The sequence below is a fragment of the Salvelinus fontinalis genome, chromosome 8, assembly GCF_029448725.1.
Source record: "Salvelinus fontinalis isolate EN_2023a chromosome 8, ASM2944872v1, whole genome shotgun sequence".
NCBI classification, from domain to species: domain Eukaryota; kingdom Metazoa; phylum Chordata; class Actinopteri; order Salmoniformes; family Salmonidae; genus Salvelinus; species Salvelinus fontinalis.
The window spans coordinates 152,864-176,988 of NC_074672.1; the positions used below are offsets into that span (position 1 = coordinate 152,864).

At 44.9% G+C, this 24,125-nt stretch overlaps 1 protein-coding gene across 1 annotated transcript in view; it reads left to right on the plus strand.

Annotated features, from left to right (window-relative positions):
• LOC129860330 (plexin-A2-like) overlaps nt 1–24,125 on the plus strand; it is a 138,357-nt gene that overhangs the window by 45,740 nt on the left and 68,492 nt on the right. The window contains exon 3 of the mRNA XM_055930649.1: nt 10,857–11,039. Coding sequence (XP_055786624.1) covers nt 10,857–11,039 — 183 coding nt within the window. The remainder of the gene's footprint in view (nt 1–10,856; nt 11,040–24,125) is intronic.

Sequence of the window (24,125 nt, forward strand, 5' to 3'; positions counted from 1 at the left end):
AGGGAACCTGAGTGAACAAATAACACAACAATGACATACTTATTTCATTTATTTCATAAACAAAGTTATGCAACACCCAATCACTCAATAACATCTCAATTGGGATTAGGTCAAGACTTGAACTAGGCCATTCTCAAATTTGTTGCTTTTTAGCCATTTTCATGTAGACTTGTTTGTGTGTTTTGGATCATTGTCTTGCTGCATGACCCAGCTGCGTTTAAGCTTCAGCTCACAGATGAATGGCCTGACATTCTCCTGTAGAATTCTCTGATACAGAGCAGATTTCATAGTTCCTTCTATTAAGGCAAGTCGTACAGGTCCTGAGGCAGAAAAGCATCCCCAAACCCTCACACTACCACCACAATGCTTGACCGTTGGTATGAGGTTGTTACTGTGGAATACAGTGCTTGGTTTCCTACAGGCATAATAGGACCCATTTGTAAATGTATTAAAAATAAAACCAGAAATACCTGATTTACTGTATATAAGTATTTAGACTCTTTGCTATGAGACTTGAAATTGAGCTCAAGTACGTCTTGTTTCCATTTATCATCCTTGTGATGTTTCTACAACTTGATTGGAGTCCACCTGTGGTAAATTCAATTGACTGGACATGATTTGGAAAGGAACACACCTGTTTATATAAGGTCCCACAGTTGACAGTACATGTCAGAGCAAAAACCATGCCATCTGGTCGAAGGAATTGTCCGTAGAGCTCCGAGACAGGATTGTGTTGAGGCACAGCTCTGGGGAAGGGTTCCAACAAATGTCTGCAGCATTGAAGATCCCCAAGAACACAGTGGCCTCCATCATTCTTAAATGGAGTAAGTTTGGAACCACCAAGAATCTTCTTAGAGCTGGCCGCCTGGCCAAACTGAGCAATCGGAGGAGAAGGGCCTTGGTCAGGGAGGTGACCAAGAAACCGATGGTCACTCTGACAGAGCTCCAGAGTTTCTCTGTGGAGATGGGAGAACCTTCCAGAAGCACAGCCATCTCTGCAGCATTCCACCAATCAGGCCTTTATGGTAGACACTCGTCAGTAAAAGGCACGACAGCCCGATTGGAGTTTGCCAAAAGGCACCTAAAGGACTCAGACCATGAAAAACAAGATTGAACTCTTTGTCCTGAATGCCAAGCTTCACGTCTGGAGGAAACCTGGCACCATCTCTATGGTGGTGGCAGCATCATGCTGTGGGGATGTTTTTCAGTGGCAGGGACTGGGAGACTAGTCAGGATCAAGATAAAGATGAACGGAGCAAAGTACAGAGAGATCCTTGATGAAAACCTGCTCCAGAGCACTCTGGACCTCACACTGGGGCGAAGATTCGCCTACCAACAGTACAACAACCCCAATGCAGGAGTGGTTTTGGGGCATGGATTCTACAAAATGTCGAAAGCATTCTACAAGGATGCTGGCCCATGTTGAATCTAATGCTTCCCACAGTTGTGTCAAGTTGACTGGTTGTCATATGGGTGGTGGACTATTTTTGATTTACATAGGAAGCGGTTGAGTGTGGAAAAAGCCAGCAACTTTACAGTTCTTGACACAATTCGGTGCGCCTGGCACCTACAGTACTACTGTCATGACGTTGCCATGTTGGGTGAGGTTTATGACCTCCCCATAAATACCTTTCCCCCTTTTCTCTCCACTCTACAGACTGGACTCTTGGAAAGCCCTTTGTTAACATAGAGAGAGCATGGTAACATCAAAAGGTTGGGGAATGGAACAATATTTCCCTTTCTCAACCAGTTGAAAGTGTCCATTGGTACTTAAAGAATATGATGTCAGATCAGTTGTTGTCTGGGACATTATATCTGATGATAGGACGACATAAATTGTATATTGGAAAGTCTACACATTCTAGTTATAAGATTCATATGGAATTGTTGCGCAATTTAAATGTTTAAATATGAAACTATTTGTGAAAATATTAAATGTAATTTTAGCTTCTAAATGAGATAATTGTTTTCATAAGTAAACTATGCTCACTCAGTGGCCACTCCCAAGTGAACAGACATTAGTTGAGAACTATGAAACACGCCCTTCTCTCCCCCAGCACAAAAGCTAGTTGACAGACGTCAACCTCAGTTCCCGATGATGTGAGGACTGGTGTCCATATGTTTAAAAGGGCGAATTTCAACGTGGAGGTGACGATCACCACGCTGGAATGGTGAATTTCGACTAGACCAGCCAGACTACAGCACGAGCTGATTATGGCAACTTGGTTTGAACTTTGAACGATTATTCACTAAAGAAGTTATACATCCTAGACACTGAGTTATCAGCTGCAACTGTAAACGTACGTGGCCTAGAAAAGGACAGACAATCTCCTAAGAACGACAGGGTACTTTAACATATCCGCTCTACAACACTATGACCAGAAAGATCTAATGGGTCAACCAGTCTTCCATCTTCGACCCATCTATCGAAGCGCAGCTCAGAGTAAATATATATATCTTTCATTTTCCTTTTCCGAATGGGCGGTTGTTGGAATGCATAAGATTCTGTATTGATGGTAGCATAGCTTCTCAAGGTCAATCCCTTTGTCCCTCACTCTTCCCGCTCTTTCATTCAAACCCAACCCCCTTCCTTTGTGTTACCAGCCGGCATATCGGGTTAGCCCACTAGGGGCTTTTCATGAAATGATTAGTAGTCCATGTGTGATCTAACCTGTGTGTATATATATAAACTCAGCAAAAAAAGAAACATTCCTTTTTCAGGACCCTGTCTTTCAAAGATATTTCGTAAAAATCCAAATAACTTCACAGATCTTCATTGTAAAGGGTTTAAACACTGTTTCCCATGCGTGTTCAATGAACCATAAACAATTAATGAACATGCACCTGTGGAACGGTTGTTAAGACACTAACCGCTTACAGACGGTAGGCAATTAAGGTTACAGTTATGAAAACTTAGGACACTAAAGAGGCCCTTCTACTGACTGAAAAACACCAAAATAAAGATGCCACGGGTCCCTACTCATCTGTGTGAACGTGCCTTAGGCATGCTGCAAGGAGGCATGATGTGGCCATGGCAATAAATTGCGATGTCCGTACTGTGAGACGCCTAAGACAGCGCTACAGGGAGACAGGACGGACAGCTGATCGTCTTCGCAGTGGCAGACCACGTGTAACAACACCTGCACAGGATCGGTACATCCGAACATCACACCTGCAGGACAGGTACAGGATGGCAACAACAACTGCCCGAGTTACACCAGGAACGCACAATCCATCAGTGCTCAGACTGTCTGCAATAGGCTGAGAGAGGCTGGACTAAGGGCTTGTAGGCCTGTTGTAAGGCAGGTTCTCACCAGACATCACCAGCAACAGCGTTACCTATGGGCACAAACCCACCGTCGCTGGACAAGACAGGACTGGCAAAAAGTGCTCTTCACTGACGAGTCGCGGTTTTGTCTCACCAGGGGTGATGGTCGGATTTGCGTTTATCGTCGAAGGAATGAGCATTCCCCCCGAGACCTGTACTCTGGAGTGGGATCGATTTGGAGGTGGAGGGTCCATCATGGTCTGTGACAGTGTGTCACAGCATCATCAGCCTGAGCTTGTTGTCATTGCAGGCAATCTCAACGCTGTGCGTTACAGGGAAGACATCCTACTCCCTCATGTGGTACCCTTCCTGCAGGGTCATCCTGACATGACCCTCTAGCATGACAATGCCACCAGCCATACTGCTCGTTCTGTGTGTGATTTCCTGCTAGACAGGAATGTCAGTGTTCTGCCATGGCCAGCGAAGATGTCCGGGAACTTGCAGGTGCCTTGGTGGAAGAGTGGGGTAACATCTCACAGCAAGAGCTGGCAAATCTGGTGCAGTCCATAAGGAGTAGATGCACTGCAGTACTTAATGCAGCTGGTGGCCACACTAGATCCTGGCTGTTACTTTTGATTTTAAACCCCCCTTTGTTCAGGGACAAATTATTCCATTTCTGTTAGTCACGTGTCTGTGGAACTTGTTCAGTTTATGTCTCAGATGTTGAATCTTGTTATGTTCATACAAATATTTACACACGTTAAGTTTGCTGAAAATAAACGCAGTTGACAGTGAGAGGACGTTTCTTTTTTTGCTGAGTTCATTTAATTCTGCGTGATTATTTAGGAATTTAGTAAATACATAATTAAACCAATTTGTGTATTGCTGATTCAACTTATTAACTAGGGTACGTGCAGATAACCAAGTACTTACGACAATAAGAATTAGACCAATCGAGGTGAAGATGAATAATTGACTGCTATTGATGTGAAAGATCTTCAGATCTTTTAGAGAGTGGCTTCGGGAGATAACTGCTCAATATATATGAACGCTTCCCTGGTGCCCCAGGTTATTAATGGTTTCATTGTTGCACGGTTTAATTCAATCACGTAATCAATTAAACGTCAGGTAATCTATTTGATAAAATAGCATGTAATATAATTGAATCATAGTCAGACACGACACTTAACTCTTTTGTCTTGCCCATTAACCCTCTGAATGGCACATATACACAATCCATGTCTCAAATGTCTCAAGGCTTAAACATCCTTCTTTAACCTGTCTGCTCCCCTTCATCTACACTGATTGAAGTGGATTTAACAAGTTGCATCAATAAGGGATCATATCTTTCACCTGGATTCACCTGGTCAGTCTATGTCATGGAAAGAGCAGGTGTTCCTAATCAATCAATCAATCAAATGTATTTATAAAGCCCCTTTTACATCAGCAGATGTCACAAAGTGCTATACAGAAACCCAGCCTAAAACCCCAAACAGCTAGGAATGCAGATGTAAAAGCACGGTGGCTAGGAAAAACTCCCTAGAAAGGCAGGAACCTAGGAAGAAACCTTGAGAGGGACCAGGCTCTAGGGGGTGGCCAGTCCACGTATGGCTGTGCCGGGTTGAGATTAAAGCAGTACATGGCCAAGATGGTCAAACGTTCATAGATGACCAGCATGGTCAAATAATAATAATAATCACAGTGGTTGTAGAGGGTACAACAGGTCAGCACCTCAGGAGTAAATGTCAGTTAGCTTTTCATAGCCGAGCATTCAGAGTTAGAGACAGCAGCTACGGTAGAGAGAAAGAGAGTCGAAAACAGCAGGTCCGGGATAAGGTAGCACATCCGGTGAACAGGTCAGGGTTCCATAGCCTCAGGCAGAACAGTCGAAACTGGACCAGAAGCACGACCAGGTGGACTAGGGCATGGTCCCAGGGCTTAGGTCCTCCGGGAGGGGAGGGAGAGGGAGAGAGAGAGAGAATTAGAGGGAGAATACTTAAATTCACACAGGACACAGGATAAGACAGGAGAAATACTCCAGATATAACAGACTGACCCTAGCCCCCCTACACATAAACTACTGCAGCATAAATACTGGAGGCTGAGACAGGAGAGGTCAGGGGACACTGTGGACCTGTCCGGCGATACCCCCGGACAGGGCCAAACAGGCAGGATATAACCCCATCCACTTTATCAAAGCACAGCCCACACCACTAGAGGGATATCTTCAAACCACCAACTTACTACCCTGAGACAAGGCCGAGTATAGCCCACGAAGATCTCCCCCACGGCACGAACCTAGGAGGCGCGCCAAACCTGGACAGGAAGATCACGTCAGTGACTCAACCCACTCAAGTGACGCACCCCTCCTAGGAACGGAATGGAAGAACACCAGTAAGCCAGTGACTCAGCCCCCGTAATAGGGTTAGAGGCAGAGAATCCCAGTGGAGAGAGGGGAACCGGCCAGGCAGAGACAGCGAGGGCAGTTCGTTGCTCCAGTGCCTTTCCGTTCACCTTCACACTCCTGGGCCAGACTACACTCAATCATAGGACCTACTGAAGAGATGAGTCTTCAATAAAGACTTAAAGGTCGAGTCCGAGTCTGCGTCTCTCACATAGGTAGGCAGACCATTCCATAAAAATTTAGCTTTGTAGGAGAAAGCCCTGTCTCCAGCTGTTTGCTTAGAAATTCTAGGAACAGTAAGGAGGCCTGCGTCTTGTGACCGTCGTGTACGTGTAGGTATGTACGGCAGGACCAAATCGGAGAGACAGGTAGGAGCAAGCCCATGTAATGTTTTGTTTTCTTTGATGATGAGTTCTGATTTTTTTGTGGCCCCCATCCCTATTAAAGTTGCCCATCCCTGATATATAGACCATAACAATAAACCCCCAATATCCATAGTAAGGTGCTTTTGGAAAACACGACTACATGAGATCCAAAAGGATTTAGGTTTCCAGCCAAGCCTACTAAGCTTACATCATCCAAACCATTTAGATATAATCAGAACCAAATGCTCTGAATCCCATTATCAGACTGAGACTCCTTGGAACAGATTTAAAGCCTGCGTCTGTCTGTACATGACGTTGGTGTCTGTGGGAGTAGTTATTGAGAAGTAAGAGTCTGACACAGTCACACACAAGCTAGTTCCTCAAGCTTCTTTTTATAGCTCCCACTGTAGATCGCTCATCTGATTCAGACTGTTTCTCTCTGTCTGTGACAGACACAGATCCCCAGATAAGGCCACTACACAGCACGCAGAAACAGAAACCAGCTCAAATCATTTTAGACATGTTCTACGTTCCCCGATTAAGAGACATAAGCACAGCTAATCACATGCATTTAGCTGCCCTTTTCCTGCTTAGCTCCTGTATCACAGTGAAGTGGTTCTACTATATATTTCTCCATCCCTTCCATCCATGCTATTTTGGGAGCTGCAAATAAAAGGAAATGGTGTTGATTCTGCGGGGGCTGAGGGGGCGCGTCTACGAGGCTGAGGCGTTTATGCCCATCAGCGTTATTGCTTTTTGCTCTGCTCATGAAAAGCTAAGCTGGTTGTAAAGGCTTTACGAGTGTGGTGTGGTGTAGCGTAGTGTAGTGTGGTGTAGGGCAGTGTGGTGTAGTGTGGTGTGGTGTGGTGTAGGGTAGCGTAGTGTGGTGTAGGGTAGTGTGGTGTGGTGTAGTGTGGTGTTGTGTGGTGTAGTGAGGTGTAGCGTAGTGTGGCGTAGGGTAGTGTGGTGTAGTGTGGTGTAGTGTAGTGTGGCGTGGCGTGGTGTAGTGTGGTGTAGCGTAGTGTGGCGTAGTGTGGTGTAGGTTAGTGTGGTTTGGTGTAGTGTGGCGTGGTGTAGTGTAGTGTGGTGTAGCGTAGTGTGGTGTAGCGTGGTGTAGTGTAGTGTGGTGTAGGGTAGTGTGGTGTAGCATGGTGTAGTGTAGTGTGGTGTAGGGTAGTGTGGTGTGGTGTAGGGTAGTGTGGTGTAGCATGGTGTAGTGTAGTGTGGTGTAGTGTAGTGTGGTGTAGCGTTGTGTAGTGTGGTGTAGTGTGGTGTAGTGTGGTGTAGGTTAGTGTGGTGTGGTGTAGTGTGGCGTGGTGTAGTGTGGTGTAGTGTGGTGTGGTGTAGTGTGGTGTAGTGTGGTGTAGGTTAGTGTGGTGTGGTGTAGTGTGGCGTAGTGTAGTGTGGTGTAGCGTAGTGTAGTGTGGTGTAGTGTGGTGTGGTGTAGCGTAGTGTGGTGTAGCGTGGTGTAGTGTGGTGTGGTGTAGTGTGGTGTGGTGTAGTGTGGTGTAGGTTAGTGTGGTGTGGTGTAGTGTGGCGTGGTGTAGTGTGGTGTAGCGTAGTGTAGTGTGGTGTAGCGTGGTGTGGTGTAGTGTGGCGTGGTGTGGTGTAGGGTAGTGTAGTGTAGTGTGGTGTAGTGTAGTGTGGTGTAGGGTAGTGTGGTGTAGCATGGTGTAGCGTGGTGTGGTGTGGTGTAGTGTGGCATGGTGTGGTGTGGTGTAGGGTAGTGTGGTGTAGCATGGTGTAGTGTAGTGTGGTGTAGCATGGTGTAGTGTAGTGTGGTGTAGTGTGGTGTGGTGTGGTGTAGGGTAGTGTGGTGTAGGGTAGTGTGGTGTGGTGTAGTGTAGTGTAGTGTGGTGTAGTGTGGTGTGGTGTAGTGTGGTGTGGTGTAGTGTGGTGTTGCGTGGTGTGGTGTAGGGTAGTGTGGTGTAGTGTGGTGTAGGGTAGTGTGGTGTAGTGTAGTGTGGTGTAGGGTAGTGTAGTGTAGTGTGGTGTAGTGTAGTGTAGTGTAGGGTAGTGTGGTGTAGCATGGTGTAGCGTGGTGTGGTGTGGTGTAGTGTGGCATGGTGTGGTGTGGTGTAGTGTGGTGTAGGGTAGTGTGGTGTAGCATGGTGTAGGGTAGTGTGGTGTAGCATGGTGTAGTGTAGTGTGGTGTAGTGTGGTGTGGTGTGGTGTAGTGTGGTGTGGTGTAGTGTGGTGTGGTGTAGTGTGGTGTGGTGTAGTGTGGTGTAGGGTAGTGTGGTGTAGGGTAGTGTGGTGTGGTGTAGTGTAGTGTAGTGTGGTGTAGTGTGGTGTGGTGTAGTGTGGTGTGGTGTAGTGTGGTGTTGCGTGGTGTGGTGTAGGGTAGTGTGGTGTAGTGTGGTGTAGGGTAGTGTGGTGTAGTGTAGCGTAGTGTAGCGTAGTGTGGCGTAGTGTGGCGTAGTTTGTTGTAGTGTAGTATGGTGTAGGGTAGTGTGGTGTAGTGTGGCGTGGTGTGGTGTAGGGTAGTGTGGTGTAGTGTGGTGTAGCGTGGTGTGGTGTAGTGTAGCATGGTGTAGTGTAGTGTGGTGTAGCGTGGTGTAATGTGGTGTATCGTGGTGTAGTGTGATGTGGTGTAGCGTGGTGTAGTGTGGTGTAGTGCGGCGTTGTGTAGTGTGGTGTAGTGTGATGTGGTGTATCGTGGTGTAGTGTGATGTGGTGTAGCGTGGTGTAGTGTGGTGTAGTGCGGCGTTGTGTAGTGTGGTGTAGTGTGATGTGGTGTAGCGTGGTGTAGTGTGGTGTAGTGCGGCGTTGTGTAGTGTGGTGTAGTGTAGTGTGGTGTGGTGTAGCATGGTGTAGTGTAGTGTAGTGAGGGAGGACGGGTTGACAACCATGGCTCCTGGGTCCAGGGCTGTAGGGGCTGTGTGTCAGTGATCAGTGTGGCTGACCCCGCCCCTGATCTGTAACACACACACACACTGTGGCTGTGTGTGGCTGTGTGTCAGTGATCAATGTGCCCTGCCTGTCTGTCTGTCTGCCCTGATACCTCTGAATTATGCTCCTCCCAGTCCCAGCCCTCTCCTGGACATCTCCTTTACTCTATATGGCACTTTGAGGCCACCGTCCCTCCTCCACTGTCACCGCCACTCACACTCTGACCTAACCTGGATCACCACAACAGCCTAGTCCCTCCCTCCTCTGATGTGATGTGGAATTCAATTCCTAACTAAGGACAGTTGGAAATATTTTGACTGCACTGTCGTGATTCTGCATAGTTTCTTATACAGTACCAGTCAAAAGTTTGGACACACCTACTCATTCCAGGGTTTTTCTTTATTTGTACTATTTTCTACATTGTAGAATAATAGTGAAGACATCACAACTATGAAATAACACATATGAAATAATTTAGTAACCAAAGTGTTAAACATATCAAAATATATTTTATATTTGAGATTCTTCAAAATAGCCACCCTTTGCCTTGATGACAGCTTTGCACACTCTTGGCATTCTCTCAACCAGCTTCATGAGGCAGTCACCTGGAATGCAATTCAATTAACAGGTGTGCCTTGTTAAAAGGCCTTCGTGGTTGAATTGCTGCAAAGAAACCACTACTAAAGGACACCAATAAGAAGAAGAGACTTGCTTGTGCCAAGAAACACGAGCAATAGAAATCTGCCCTTTTGTCTGATGAGTCCAAATTTGAGATTTTTGTGAGACACAGAGTAGGTGAACGGATGATCTCCGCATGTGTGGTTCCCAACGTGAAGCATGGAGGAGGAGGCATGATGGTGTAGGGGTGCTTTGCTGGTGACACTGATTTGTTTAGAATTCAAGGCATTCTACACCATCCCATCTGGTTTGCGCTTAGTGGGACTGTCATTTGTTTTTCAACAGGATAATGATCCAAAACACACCTGTAGGCTGTGTAAGATCTGTTTGACCGAGAAAGAGGGTGATGGAGTGCTGCATCAGATGACCTGGCCTCCACAATCACCCGACCTCAACCCAATTGAGATGGTTTTGGGATGAGTTGTACCACAGAGTGAAGGAAAATCAGCCAACAAATGCTCAGCATATGTGGGAGCACCTTCAAGACTGTTGGAAAAGCATTCCAAGTGACTACCTCATGAAGCTAGTTGAGAGAATGCCAAGAGTGTGCAAAGCTGTCATCAAGGCAAAGGGTGGCTACTTTGAAGAATCTAAAATCTAAAATCTATTTTCATTTGTTTAATACTTTTTTGGTTACTACATGATTCCATATGTGTTATTTCATAGTTTTGATGTCTTCACTATTATTCTACAATGTAGAAAATATCCAAAAAAGAAAACCCCTTGAATGAGTAGGTGTGTCTAAACTTTGACTGGTACTGTATTTCTGTTGAGAATGAGATTTTATCAGGCATTTTGACAGGTCATTTTTCTCTTGGATGGACCGAAATGTCAGGTCATAAGTCCTCCAGTCAGATTCTCTAGTTATTGTTTACCTGTCCATTCCATTCCATCACTGTAACATGTTAACCTGCAGAGTAGAGAAGCTCTGCATGGTAAAAGTTCCTCCTCTTGCCCTGAAGTTATCATATACCTGTGTGAGGAGGCAAGGTGGGGCTCAGTCAAGCACAGCAGAGACATGTCTACCAAGTGGAACAGAAAAGCAGAAGTCTGTCTGGTAGGCTACAGCAAGATTCACTAGATATAAAACCACCTCTCTCTGATCCTACTCTGTTTCTCTTCATAGAACCCTCACTCTCTCACCATTTGACCCTGCCTCTCTCTATAGTATCTCTGACCTCCCTCTCTCTCTCCCTCCATCCCTCCCTCCCTCCCTTTCCGTATCTAACCCCTCTTTTCTCTCTTCCAGCCGGTGCCCATTGATGACTCGTTCTGTGGTCTGGACATCAACCAGCCCCTAGGCGGCTCTCAGCTGGTGACGGGACACACCCTCTACACAGAGACACGGGACCGCATGACCTCTGTCACCTCCTACGTCTACAACGGATACTGCGTGGCCTTCGTTGGCACCAAGAGCGGACGCCTCAAAAAGGTCAGTTACTCTTACTGTCAGTTCCTGGCAGTTATGGTCAATTACCGGCTGTTATCGCCAGCCACAGCCTGGACTTCGAAAATACTGACTTACCTAGGGCCGTTGCTCTTTAGGGAGCATAGGCCATCGATGACGCCTCTCCATTACACTCTGTTCTGGGCAGTCTTCTCCAGCTCGTTCACCTATTGAAAAAGTCCTCTAGCTATTCTGGTCTCCCAGTTCAAGGTCCATTTAAAGCGATTGTGAAGCACTTCATCACTGTTGAAGCCCTGGCCTCAGGAGACTGAGGAGGCTGTCTGTCCACTGACTGGTCCTCAGAACCTCAGACACTGAAGTGGTAGTATTCTATTCAAGGGACTGAATGGACGGAGCACGGTGTGGTGGTAAGGAGAAGATAAACCTTCCTCCTCCATATTTAATGTGTCTGGTCCTGTGACAGTTGAGCAGGTGGGCAGGGGTGTTGGGTGGCAGGGCGTGGGGGAGGAGGTGTCGTTCCTCTGTGGTGGTCATTATGTTCCCCTTGTGGAATGAGCTCTGTCTATGGTGGCCGTGCTGAATAACCTCTGCCAGCCCATTAATTTTAATAGGCACCTTTCTCCCTGAGACCCAGAGAGAGGGGAGGCTAGAGAGAGCTGGCCCACGCAAAATCCAGCCTGCAGTCTCTGCTGGAGCAGACAGACAATGCTGTCGGTTAAAGCTACAGTCTGCGATTTGAAAAACAGCCATAAAAATGAATTTAAATGACAATTGAATAGATTCCCAGATCCCAGACTGTAGCTTTAAGGGCTAGACAGTCCTCAAATGTCACATTTCACCTCACCACCACCAAAGCAAGGCAGCATAAAGAGCATATACTGTAGTGGCTCAGGTGGCTATTATGCATGGAGAGATTTGAGTGATGATGGAGAAAGTGGAGCATGTTGTGTGGTGGGAGAAGTTGGCAACTTCATCATAATAGAATTGTTAACCTGGTATTACACAGTCAGAGCTTTTTGGGTATTGAAGTACAGTGACAGCCAAATGATGTCAGTGTAATCTAGAAGAGCTCCCTGTGTTTACAGCTGTTGAGGCTGCCTTGCTGACAGGGTCCTAATTTCAGCTAAACCTAGGGTATGGCAATGTGACAGGGTTTCCCCCCTCCAAGGATTTTTTTGAAAATGTAAGCTCATTTACTGAATTTCTACACAATTTAAAAACTCTAAAATGTAATTTGGAGAACAGAAAAAAAACAAGCAAAATGGACTCCAGCCATTATCAGCTTGTTGCTGTAGCTTCATTCCCCTCAGTCAATAGGGGACTGAACATTCTACAAACAGCTGTCTGCTATGCACTAGCTCCGCACTGGGATTACACCTCTAGTTTAGTTTCATGTCAAGGCAAACAGCAGTTACCTAGCCAAAGCCATCTACTACAGCCATCTTTACCTCTGCACTGTTTTCCATAAAGCCAGCCAGCCATACAAACAGCCTTCCCTCCTGCTCCCAGGCGTCAGCATGGTCCTAATATCCTAAAGTCATCTCGCTAGTACCGTTAAACTGCATTTGTCTTTTAATTGGGATTGGAATGATTTTAGTAACCTATTTTACATTGCCATACCCAATTGACGCCCCTGCTTGCTGAATGTAGATGATGTTGATGGTGATTGGTGAGGTGAGTTTTCCTCCTTTTGTAAAACTCTTTGAGCATCTGGAAAAGCGCTATGCTATATTTGTTGGGCTCCCGGGTGGAGCAGCAGTCTAAGGCACTGCATCTCAGTGCAAGAGGCGTCGCTACAGTCCCTGGTTCAAATCCAGGCTGTATCACATCCGGCCAGTATGGCGTGCTCTCAGTTTCCCTTGCCCCTGGGACACAACACAAATGGACCTGCTCGGTTGTCTGTTGCTTCATCTATTTATTCATAATTGAATCTGTGCCCCAATCAGGATGTGGAATTGAAAGAGTCTCATTCGGTGTAATCCCCCTTGTTTGAGATACTTAATCATTTATAGCATTTTTTCTACATGAGTAAATTGAACTAGACAGTAGAACACAATTCTCTGGGTCATTCAGTACTGTGGGTTGTTTCCTTTTTTCTCCCTCCCGTGTTCCTCACATACAGTATGTGTCTTCTCTTTTCACATCCTCTCCCTGTCTCCATGTATGACAATGCCATGCAAAGTGAACCATCATGGCTGCCTGGCTGTCTGTTGCTCACATCCACAGCATCATGGCTGTTACCACAGTAACCGTTGCATGGAGGAGGATTTATGCAGGATATCAGAAGGCACAGCGAGAGACACAGCTCCACGGTCCACCGCCTTACTGCCTGGCTGCCTGGCTGGCTGGTTCACTGGCTGCCTGGCTGGGAGAGAAAATCCCGGAAGCCTGTATGTTCAGCCTGTTCAAGCATGGAGCCTGATCTATTCCTGACAAAGAGAGAGGGGAGAGGATGAGGCAGCTTGGTAGCGTGTGGTTGCTGTGTGTTTAGGGGTTTACTTCCAACCTAGTGCCAAGCGATTAGTGCTGTTTGAGTTCGGTTCAGATTCAGTTTGATTATTAAAACAATTATCACGGTTTTCGTTTTCAATAGTTTTTTTATACAGTATGTGCATTATGCATTATGTGGGTTGAATGCTGTAACAACACAGAACAAAACAATGAATAAAAGTCCGATGATGGTAGTGACGGCCCATTACTGCTTATCACTTATTAACCATCAGTTATTCACATTACTTTACTTTAATCAAATATTTCAGTTGTTGTGTATATTACATTTGTTTTATTTGACGACTTTATTTAATTCCTAGTCATCATCTAATGTTTATTGAGCTGCTGCCTATGCTGTCTGACAAAATTACTATTTTAGTAGTTCTTCAAAGTAAATAAGGCATACTTTTATGACTGCTAAATACCAACTGTCAATCACGTAGATAATGTATTTTCAGGTAGTAATTAGTGATGCACCGATATGACCTTTTTGGCCGATACCGATATCCGATATTTTCCTTGCCAAAAAAAGCCGATACCGATACCAATAACTAGAGGTGGGACCAAGTCATTGTTTTACAAGTCACAAGTAAGTCTCAAATCTTAGCACTCAAGTCCCAAGTCATGTCCCAAGTCGAGACAGGCAAGTCCGAGTCAAGTCTCAAGTCAAGACCGACAAGTATCAAGTCAAGTCTCAAGTCCTAAACTTTGAGTTTTGAGTCCTAAACAAATCATAATGTGCTCTTCACCTAATGTAATACCATTTCATATTTTTAACAAGAGTAATAGTTAGTATATTACATTTCCTCAAATCATGAATGCTTTTAAAAATATATTTATTACTTTCCAAATAAACTTCATATTTCCATGGAAATACATGGGTAGCCATAAGAAAGACCCCCCTCCCCCCCATAGTGATTGACTATCGATTATCGCTATGGGGCGCAATCGGGCGATGTAGGCTTGTACACAATCACCCAACCTTAACACACACACACACACAAATAATACAACATGTCAAATAACACAACATCTGTTTCAGTAGCTATAGTTAGCTATCTAACTATATAGCTAGGTGTCATCATCTAAAATAACCCTAATTTATAAGAAAGTTCTTATTTGATGAATGGTGGTCGGACCCATCTATGTGAAGCTAGCTACAATAAGGATTAGCCACAATAGTGGACTTTGCAGTTAGCCTTACACATAAAAGTATTGCTATTTGTATTAATTTGCATTACTGTCAATGACACACTTTTAGTTTGAAGGCAAACCGCAAATTCCACTATTGTGCCTAATCCGTATTGTGGCTAGCTTCACAACACATAAACTGATGCGGTCGAGCCTCACTAGCCAGATGAAGCTAGCTGGCTGCTTATAACGTTAGCTTTGGGCAACAGGGTTAAGTTGCTGACTAGCTATTTATTTTCATGAATTGAGGTTCAATTTCAATAGACGAACAACAAGTGGCAACCTAGCTAATACTTACTCACAAGGATTCCTAAATCATTGCTAAGAATAATGAAAATGACTGCAGGTTCTAGTGGTCATTGTTTTCAAGCTGGTTGCATTGGTGCTGGCTAGGTACCAAGCTAAGGCTAGCTACTCCAAAAGTTGCGGTCGAACAAATTATGCTTTATTAACAACGCGGTATTGTAAACACATCGTTCGTGGCCGGTGTTTGCTTGTTTGCAGACTTTTCTGTCCAGCTTTGACAGTGCTATTGTATCTTTTTTGACACGCAAAGACACAAACGCGTTCCATAGTATGTATGTCATGAAGCTAATACCAGTGACCAATTTCTGTGTAACTCCGGTAGTGCAACATCTGAAAATAGCGTACTTAGTAGTGGGTACCGGTGCTCGACCAGTCGGCGAAAGCCAACATCACCCACGACAGGGAACGGTTGATTGTCAAGGGCAGTGAATTCCATTATCTTGGCTTTAATGGATTTCGCATTTGAGTTGTCTCGCTGAAATTTCGTTACACTTTCAAATGACTGCTCGACTTGTTGACTGCTCGATCCACACAGCAGACATTGTGGGCTAGTTTAGGAATGCTGTGTTGCACGTATAGCACAATATTTTACGTGGTGTCATTACGTCATGTACCTACGTTATATAGGTACGCACATCAGATTTTACATCGGTTTTGCACATTGTGGCGTTATACGAGACATCGGCCGATACCGATGTTAACATTTTTAGCTAATATCGGCCAATTCCGATATGTTCGCCGATATATCGTTCATCCCTAGTAGTAATACCTCGGGAAGCACTAGCTGCTCTCTATATCCCCTCACGATCGCGCACTCTTCTCTCTTCCGTAGTAGCAAGTCGTAATAAAAACACAGACCGGACAAGTAGATGCGCAATAGATTATGGTAGATTATAGATTATGGTCATTGAAGTTAATTACCACGTTTTATGTGCTAAACTATGTCAAATATTGGCTTGCAGGAAACTATAACTCCCTACTACATCGCACAGTTCAGGCTGGATCTGATTTATCTCTAGAAAAATTGTGCACTGTGCGCATTGAGCTCATAGAAAAAAAAACAGAACAAAATGGAATTCTGATTATTTAACCGACATCGATCAATTTATTGTTTAAAAAAACGAAAAATAACCTACATTTCGGTTAATCGCTCAGCACTACTCCATCCTTGTGTGTCGCCCAGGCGGGAGGCCCGGAGAACCCCTAGTCCCTGCTCCAGCCTCAGACTCCCAGCCCCAGCCCTCTCCCACTGCAGCCACAGCCCCTGCTCTGCTTTCTCACACTGCAGCAGGCTGATAAGCTGTTGCCAGGCAGGCCATGGGGACCAGTGCACATCACTACATAGCAGGACAGGGCTATAGGTTTACAGGATTTTATGCTTGGTAGGTAAGGTGACACGGAATAGCAGTGCTGGAGCCTCATCCTTGCATAAGGAAGCTGGCATTCCACTGCATTCTCCTCCCCCAGAGCAGAGCGAGAGAGCAGAGAGAGGGCGGTAGAGGGAGAGAGAGAGAGAGAGAAGAGGAAGGGGAGAGGAGGAGAAAGATACTTTAGTGCAGCTGAACTAGGAACCAGGGCTCATCTGCACCGCTGCCTGTAATTGGATTGGCTTCCTTCCCAACCCCCCCCCCCCGACACACACACACACACACACACACCCCACCCTCTCTCTCTTTCTCTCTCTTACTCTCCTCTCTCTCACTCTCCTTCCCTCTCTCCCTATAGAATAGCTATGGCTGTTTATGTAGCTATTTCCTGGGCTGTGGTGGAGCATGGCGACGGGAAGCCTGCTAGGATAGTGATGGTGGATTGTGCTACTGGTGTGGTGGCAGGCAGGTGTTAGTAGGGGGGACAGGGGTTAAAAGGTGGTGGTAAGTCATTAACATGTAGTATGTGTGTGTGCAGCTATCAAGTTACACATACATGTCAGTACATACACACAACAAGTAGGTCAGATGGGGAGAGGCGTTTTTCTGTGATGTGTTGCTTTATGTGTTGTTTAAAACCAGGTTTGCTGTTTACTTGCGCTATATAAGATGGGAGTTCCATGCACTCATGGCTCTGTATAATACTGTACGTTTCCTTGGATTTGTTCTGGACCTGGGGACTGTGAAAAGACCCCTGGTGGCATGTCTGGTGGGATAAGTGTGTGTGTCAGTGCTGTGTGTAAGTTGACTATGCAAACAATTTGGAATATACAACACATTAATGTTTTCTTATAAAAACAAGAAGTAATGCTGTCAGTCTTTCCTCAACTCTTAGAGAGACTGGCATGCATTGTATTAATATTAGCCCCCTGATTACAACAAAGAGCAAGACGTGCCACTACATTCTGGGCCAGCTGCAGGTCTTCCTTTGTAGCGCTTGACCGTATGACTGGACAATAATCAAAATAAGATCAAACTAGAGCCTGCAGGACTTGCTTTGTGGGGTGTGGTGTCAAAAAAGCAGAGCATCTCTTTATTATGGACAGACCGCTCCCTATCTTTACAACCATTGAATCTATATGTTTTGACCATGACAATTTACAATCTAAGGTAACGCAAAGTAATTTAGTCTCCTTAACTTGTTCAACAGCCACAGCATTCATTAGCAGATTCAGCTACAATGCTCTTAGTTTTATACATGTTCAGGACCAGTTTATTACTGGACACCCATACCAAAACTGATTTCAACTCTGTTGAGGGTTTCAGTGACTTATTAGCTGTGGTTGCTGATGTGTATATGGTTGAATCATCAGCATACATGGACACAAATGCTTTGTTTAATGCCAGTGGCAGGTAATTGGTAAAAATTGAAAAGAGAAGAGGGCCTAGAGAGCTGCCCTGCGGTACATGTTTGACAGTATAGAAGCTTCCTTTAAAGAAAACCCTCTGAGTTATATTAGATATCTCTGAATCCACAATATAGCAGAGGTTGAAAAGCCATAACACGTACGTTTTCTCAAACACAGGTTATGGTCAATAATATCAAAGGCTGCACTTAAATCTAACAGTACATCTCCCACTGTTCTTATTATCAAGTTCTTTCAACCAATTGGTAATTTGTGTCAGTGCAGTACATGTTGAGTGCCCTTCCATATAAGCATGTTGAAAGTCTGTTAATTTGTTTACAGAGAAATAGCATTGTATTTGGTCAAACACAATTTTTTCCCAGGAGTTTGCTAAGAGCTGGCAGCAAGCTGATAGGTTTGCTGTTATAACCAGCAAAGGCCGATTTACCACTCTTGGGTAGCAATGACTTTGGCTTCCCTCCAGGCCTGAGGACAAAGACTTTCCTCCTAGGCTAAGATTGACGATATGACAGATAGGAGTGGCTATTGAGTCAGCTACCATCCTCAGTAGCTATCTATCTAAGTTGTCAATGCCAGGAGATTTGTCATTATTGATCAATAACAATCATTTTTCTACCTCTCCCACACTAACTTTACACAATTCAAACTTGCAATGCTTTTCTTTAATTATTTGTTTTTATATGCATGAGTACAATGGTTCACTGTTCGTTGTTGGCATTTCCTACCTAAGTTTGCCCACTTTGCCAATGAAGTAATCATTAAAATAATTGGCAACATCAAATGGTTTTGTGATGAATAAGCCATCTGATTCGATGAAAGGCTGAGTTGAATTTGTCTTTCTGCCCATAATTTAATTTAAAGTACTCCAACGTTTTTCCCCCATCATTCTTTATATCATTGATCTTGGCTTCATAATGGAGTTTCTTCTTCTTTTTGTTGATTTTAGTCACATAATTTCTCAGTTTGTAGTAAGTAAACCAGTCAGATGTGCAGCCAACACCTATCAGTTTTTCAATTCCTCATAAATCCATGGAGCCTTAACAGTTCTAACAATCACTTTCTTAACAGGTGCATGTTTATCAGTAATTGGAAGAAGCAATTTCATAAATTCATCAAGTGCATGTGAGCGTCTGGATGCTCCTTATTAATCACATCAGACCAACAAATATTTTTAACATCATACAGTGCATTCGGAAAGTATTCAGACACCTTGACTGTTTCCACAGCCTTCTTCTAAAATTGATTAAATCTTTTTTTTTGCCTCATGAATCTACACACAATACCTTAAAAAAAACAGGTTTTTAGCCCAAATTTTATTTCTTTTTGCCATTTCTTTTTATAAATACACTGAAATATCACATTTACATAAGTATTCAGACCCTTTACTCAGTACTTTGTTGAAGCACCTTTGGCAGCGATTACAGCCTCGAGTCTTCTTGGGTATAATGCTACAAGCTTCACACACCTGTATTTGGTAAGTTTCTCCCATTCTTCTCTGCAGATCCTCTCAATCTCTGTCAGATTGGATGGGAGCGTCGCTGCACAGCTATTTTCAGGTCTCTCCAGAGATGTTCGATTGAGTTCAAGTCCGGGCTCTTGCTGGGCCACTCAAGGACATTCAAAGACTTGTCCCGAAGCCACTTCTGCATTGTCTTGGTTGTGTGCTTAGGGTTGTTGTCCTGTTGGAAGGTGAACCTTCACCCCACTCTGAGGTCCTGAGCGCTCTGAAGCAGGTTTCCATCAAGGATCTCTCTGTACTTTGCTCCGTTCATCTTTCCCCTGACTAGTCTCCCAGCCCCTGCTGTTCAAAAACATCCACATAACATGATGCTGCCACCACCGTGTTTCACCGTAGGGATGGTGCCAGGTTTCCTCCAGATGAGACGCTTGGCATTCAGGCCAAAGAGTTCAATCTTGGTTTCTTCAGACCAGAGAAACTGGTTTCTCATGGTCTGAGAGTCCTTTAGGTGCCTTTTGCCTTTTGGCAAACTCCAAGGTTAAATAAATAAAATAAAAAGTGGGCTGTCATGTGCCTTTTACTGAGGAGTGGCTTCCGTCTGGCCACTCTACCATAAAGGCCTGATTGGTGGAGTGCTGCACAGATTGTTGTCTTTCGGAAGGTTCTCCCATCTCCACAGAGGAACTCTGGAGTTCTGTCAAAGTGGCCATCGGGTTCTTGGTCACCTCCCTGTCCAAGGCCCTTCTCCCCCATTTGCTCAGTTTGGCCGGGCGGCCAACTCTAGGAAGAGTCTTGGTGGTTCAAAACTTCTTCCATTTAAGAATGATGGAGGCCACTGTGTTCGTGGGGACCTTCAATTTTTTTTCTAACCTTCCCCAGATCTGTGCCTTGACACAATCCTGTCTCAGGGCTCTACGGAGACTTCCTTCGATCTCATGGCTTGGCTTTTGATCTGACATGCACTGTCAACTGTGGGACCATATAAAGACAAGTGTGTGCCTTTCCGAATCATTTCTAATCAATTTAATTTACCACATGTGGACTCCCAATCGAGTTGTAGAAACATTTCAAGGATGATCAATGGAAACAGGATGCACCTGAGCTCAATTTCGAGTCTCATAGCAAAGGGTCTGAATAATTACGTAAATAAGTTAATTCATTTTTTATTTTATTTTTTAGAAATTTGTAAACATTTCTAAAAACCTGCTTTCGCTTTGTCATTATGGGGTATTGTGTGTATTGTGATGAGGAAAAAATTACTTTAATCCATTTTACAATAAGGCTGTAATGTAACAAAAAGTGGAACAAATTTAAGTTAAACATTTAGTTAAAGTGTAATCAATACATGTGGATGATCAAATCAAACTTTATTTGTCACATGCGCCGAATACAACAAGTGTGGACCTTACAATGAAATGCTTATTTACAAGCCCTTAACCAACAGTACAGTTCAAGAAGAGCTAAGAAAATATTATCAAATAAACTAAAGTAAAAAATTATAAAAAGAACACAATAAAATAACAATAACGAGGCTATATACAGGGGGTACCAGTATCGAGTCAGTGTGCGGGGTACAGGTTAATTGCGATAATTTGTACATGTAGGTAGGGGTGAAGTGATTATGCATAGATAATAAACAGCGAGTAGCAGCAGTGTACAAAACAAATGGGGGGAGGGGGTCAATGTAAATAGTCCGGTGGCCATTTTATTAATTGTTCAGCAGTCTTATGGGTTGGGGGTAGAAGCTGTTGAGCCTTTTTGTCCTATACTTGGTGCTCCAGTACCGCTTGCTGTGCGGTAGCAGAGAAAACAGTCTATGACTTGGGTGACTGGAGTCTCTGACAATGTTGTTCCTGTGATTTTTGTAAACATCCTGGTAGGATAAAACATAAACTGAACCAGATTACAGGCCCTGGTTACAGTGAGAAGCTTCCTCCTGAGTGGACAGCTTGATGAAAACCAGTCAATATTCAGTTCCCCAAGAAAGTAGACCAAATCAAATCAAATCAAATGTATTTATAAAGCCCTGCTAACATCAGCTGATATCTCAAAGTGCTGTACAGAAACCCAGCCTAAAACCCCAAACAGCAAGCAATGCAGGTGCAGACCTCTCTATGTACATCACACACACTATCAAGCATTTCACACATATTATTTAGATACTGACGGTTAGCACTCAAAACACCTCAGAGTTACAAGGACCAGGGCTTTAAAACCTCCCCTGAATTAACTGCTATGGGCGTCCTGTTAAAATGTTAAAAGATTATCCAATGGTCTGTTAGAAATTCCCAAACACATTTGATTTAGTGATAGCTGTCACGTATTTCTATGAGTGGTGGGTGTAGAGTCAGGCGCAGAGAGCAAACTTCCAAAGAAATGTATTTATTGCACGTGGTCTAGCCAAACAAACAGGCAACGCCCATAGAACACGTATGTCTCCAAAACAGGGAAAGAACATACAACACAATACGCAGGCGAAAAAACCAACAGCACCACTGACAGTAAGGATAAGCCCGCACAACAGCAAGCGAGCACTAGAAGTTTAAATAGACCAAATAATGAACCAAAATGAGCAACAGGTGAAAACAATCAGACAAAACAAACAGAAAGGAAAAAGGGATTGGTGGCAGCTAGTAGACCGGTGACGGCGACCGCCGAGCGCCGCCCGAACAGGAAGAGGAGCCACCTTCGGTGGAAGTCGTGACAAAAGCAGCCCAATTCAGCTATTATTACATTATCTAGTGATTGACCCAGAGACCTACATCAAGCTCCAGGGCTCTCTGGGTCAGAATCTGAGAAAGATTGTCATTTTTCGAGTACAGATGATCCTGGGTTTATATTACCTAAGGATTGTATCATCTAAATGTGATTTGCTATGTGAATGAGGAAGTAAATTGTCTGCTTTAGAGCACATATTCCCCACATGGGGAATGGTCTTGGTGGGAAAAGAGAGGGGAGAGAGAGTGGATTAGGGGGAGGGGGGGGCTCTCTTTGATATAGCCAGGCAGGGATGGAAGCAGAGGAACATGTAGAAGGGATGTTGAAAGAGATAACTAAGATAACCCTGTTGAATTGAGAGGTTAAAGAGCCCCCAGCAGCTCTGTGGGTCAATCCCAGAACAGAGGAGAGAGGGATGGAGGGGGGAACTGGGAATACTGGCAATGAACGTTGGTTCCACATCCCTGCTCCTTAGTACTGAGTCAGGGGTTAAGGAGTATTGAGCCTGACACCAAAAGGATGCATTCCCAGATGGAATATCATCGGCCTAGTACTGCTTCTCACATTACAGAGGTCTTCGGTTGGATTCTTCTGGGTACAATAATGAACCAGTTGCATTGGGAAATAGCATCAAGATGTGCAGCTGAGCCGTAATGGTTGCCCTTGAAGGCCCATGCCAATACCGTAATGGTAGCTCCTACAGTTCTTCACCATGTTGTAGCTGGCAGGACACACAGCATGGTCGTGGTGAAATAATTCCTCTTTCAAAGCATCTCAACTACAGCAGTATGTGAGGGATGGAGAGTCCAGAACAGTATGGGCACTAGGCCGCTAGAGATGGAGAACAGAGCAGTCCAACCACTTCAACTATGTGTAGAGTGCTACATGTGTGTAATGCCTGCGTTTGGCCAAATTGATTCTTTTCATCACGCGCTGCTCTGTTGGATAATCAACATTTGGTTCGGATGGTTTCCTGGCACCAAATGAGAACAGGGACACTGTCCCCGCATGAAAGGCTGGTTCAGGTGTGTGTGTGTGTGTCCCAACCCCCTTATGGGTGGTGAGTGTGGCAGGGGCATTAATTGGACAAATTGAGCCATTGTCCCATTGAACTGGTTAACTGACACAGTATGCCTGGCCCACGGGCGCCCAGCCCACTCACCTGGTCACTGCCACATCATCTCTGTGACAGGGGAAATGGGGGTGAGGGGATGGGGGGCTACAGTGGCGGGGCGCAGCTGAACGTGGCACATAAAGGGCCGGAGAGTTGAAAGGGATGCGGAGGATGACACACAGAGGGAGCTGCTCTCCAGTGCTATTGGACAGGCCTCCCTCACTTCGCCACCCGGAGCAACTTGCAGGCAATGCCTGTATTGTCAAGCTGAACCATCCCAGATGTGAACTGTGTGTGTGTGTGCATGTGTGTGTGCTTACATTTCCTAACAAGGAGCAACAGGGAGAGGGATCTTCGTTGTCCTGGGTCTGGTCTGTGTGTTTCATATCAGTCTCAGCCCAGGGTGTCAGTCAGCCAGCCGGCCCACTGAGCCCAGGACCTGGTGGTTAGAGGTAAGGTGACCTGCTGACCTGCTGGCCTGCTGTTTGTCCAACATCAGCTGGACAGATCTGTTGTTTCTCTCCTCCTCTCTCCTCTCTGACCTCACCCTCTGTTCCCTCTGTTTGCTGTGACTCCCCTCTACTGTCGCCTTAATGAGGTATACACCGAGGTAGACAGATCTCATGTGAGGTAGGAAGGGATGGCGGGAGGGAAAGGGGAAGAGAGGGGGGAGGGGGCGAAAGAGAGATACAGATAGAGAGGGAGAGAGAGTGTATAAGAGAGGATGAAAGAGAGAGCGAGAGAGACAGAGAGAGAGCAGATAAGAAATGATGACCGCTAGAGAGAAGGAGAAAGAGAGAGAGAGAGTGCCAGGAGCTGCTGTAGTCAAACTATGGTACATGGTGTCCCTAGCAACAGCTGAGGCCCATGGCAACGGACTGAATAGAGCCATCCTTTCCCCTCAGGGGAACCATGCCTAGCTCTTAGCCCAGCAGGAGAGGTCCTACTACAACCTGTTCACACACACACACACACACACACACACACACTGTGCACTTAGGCACACATATTGCACATTTTACAAATACATTCTACATT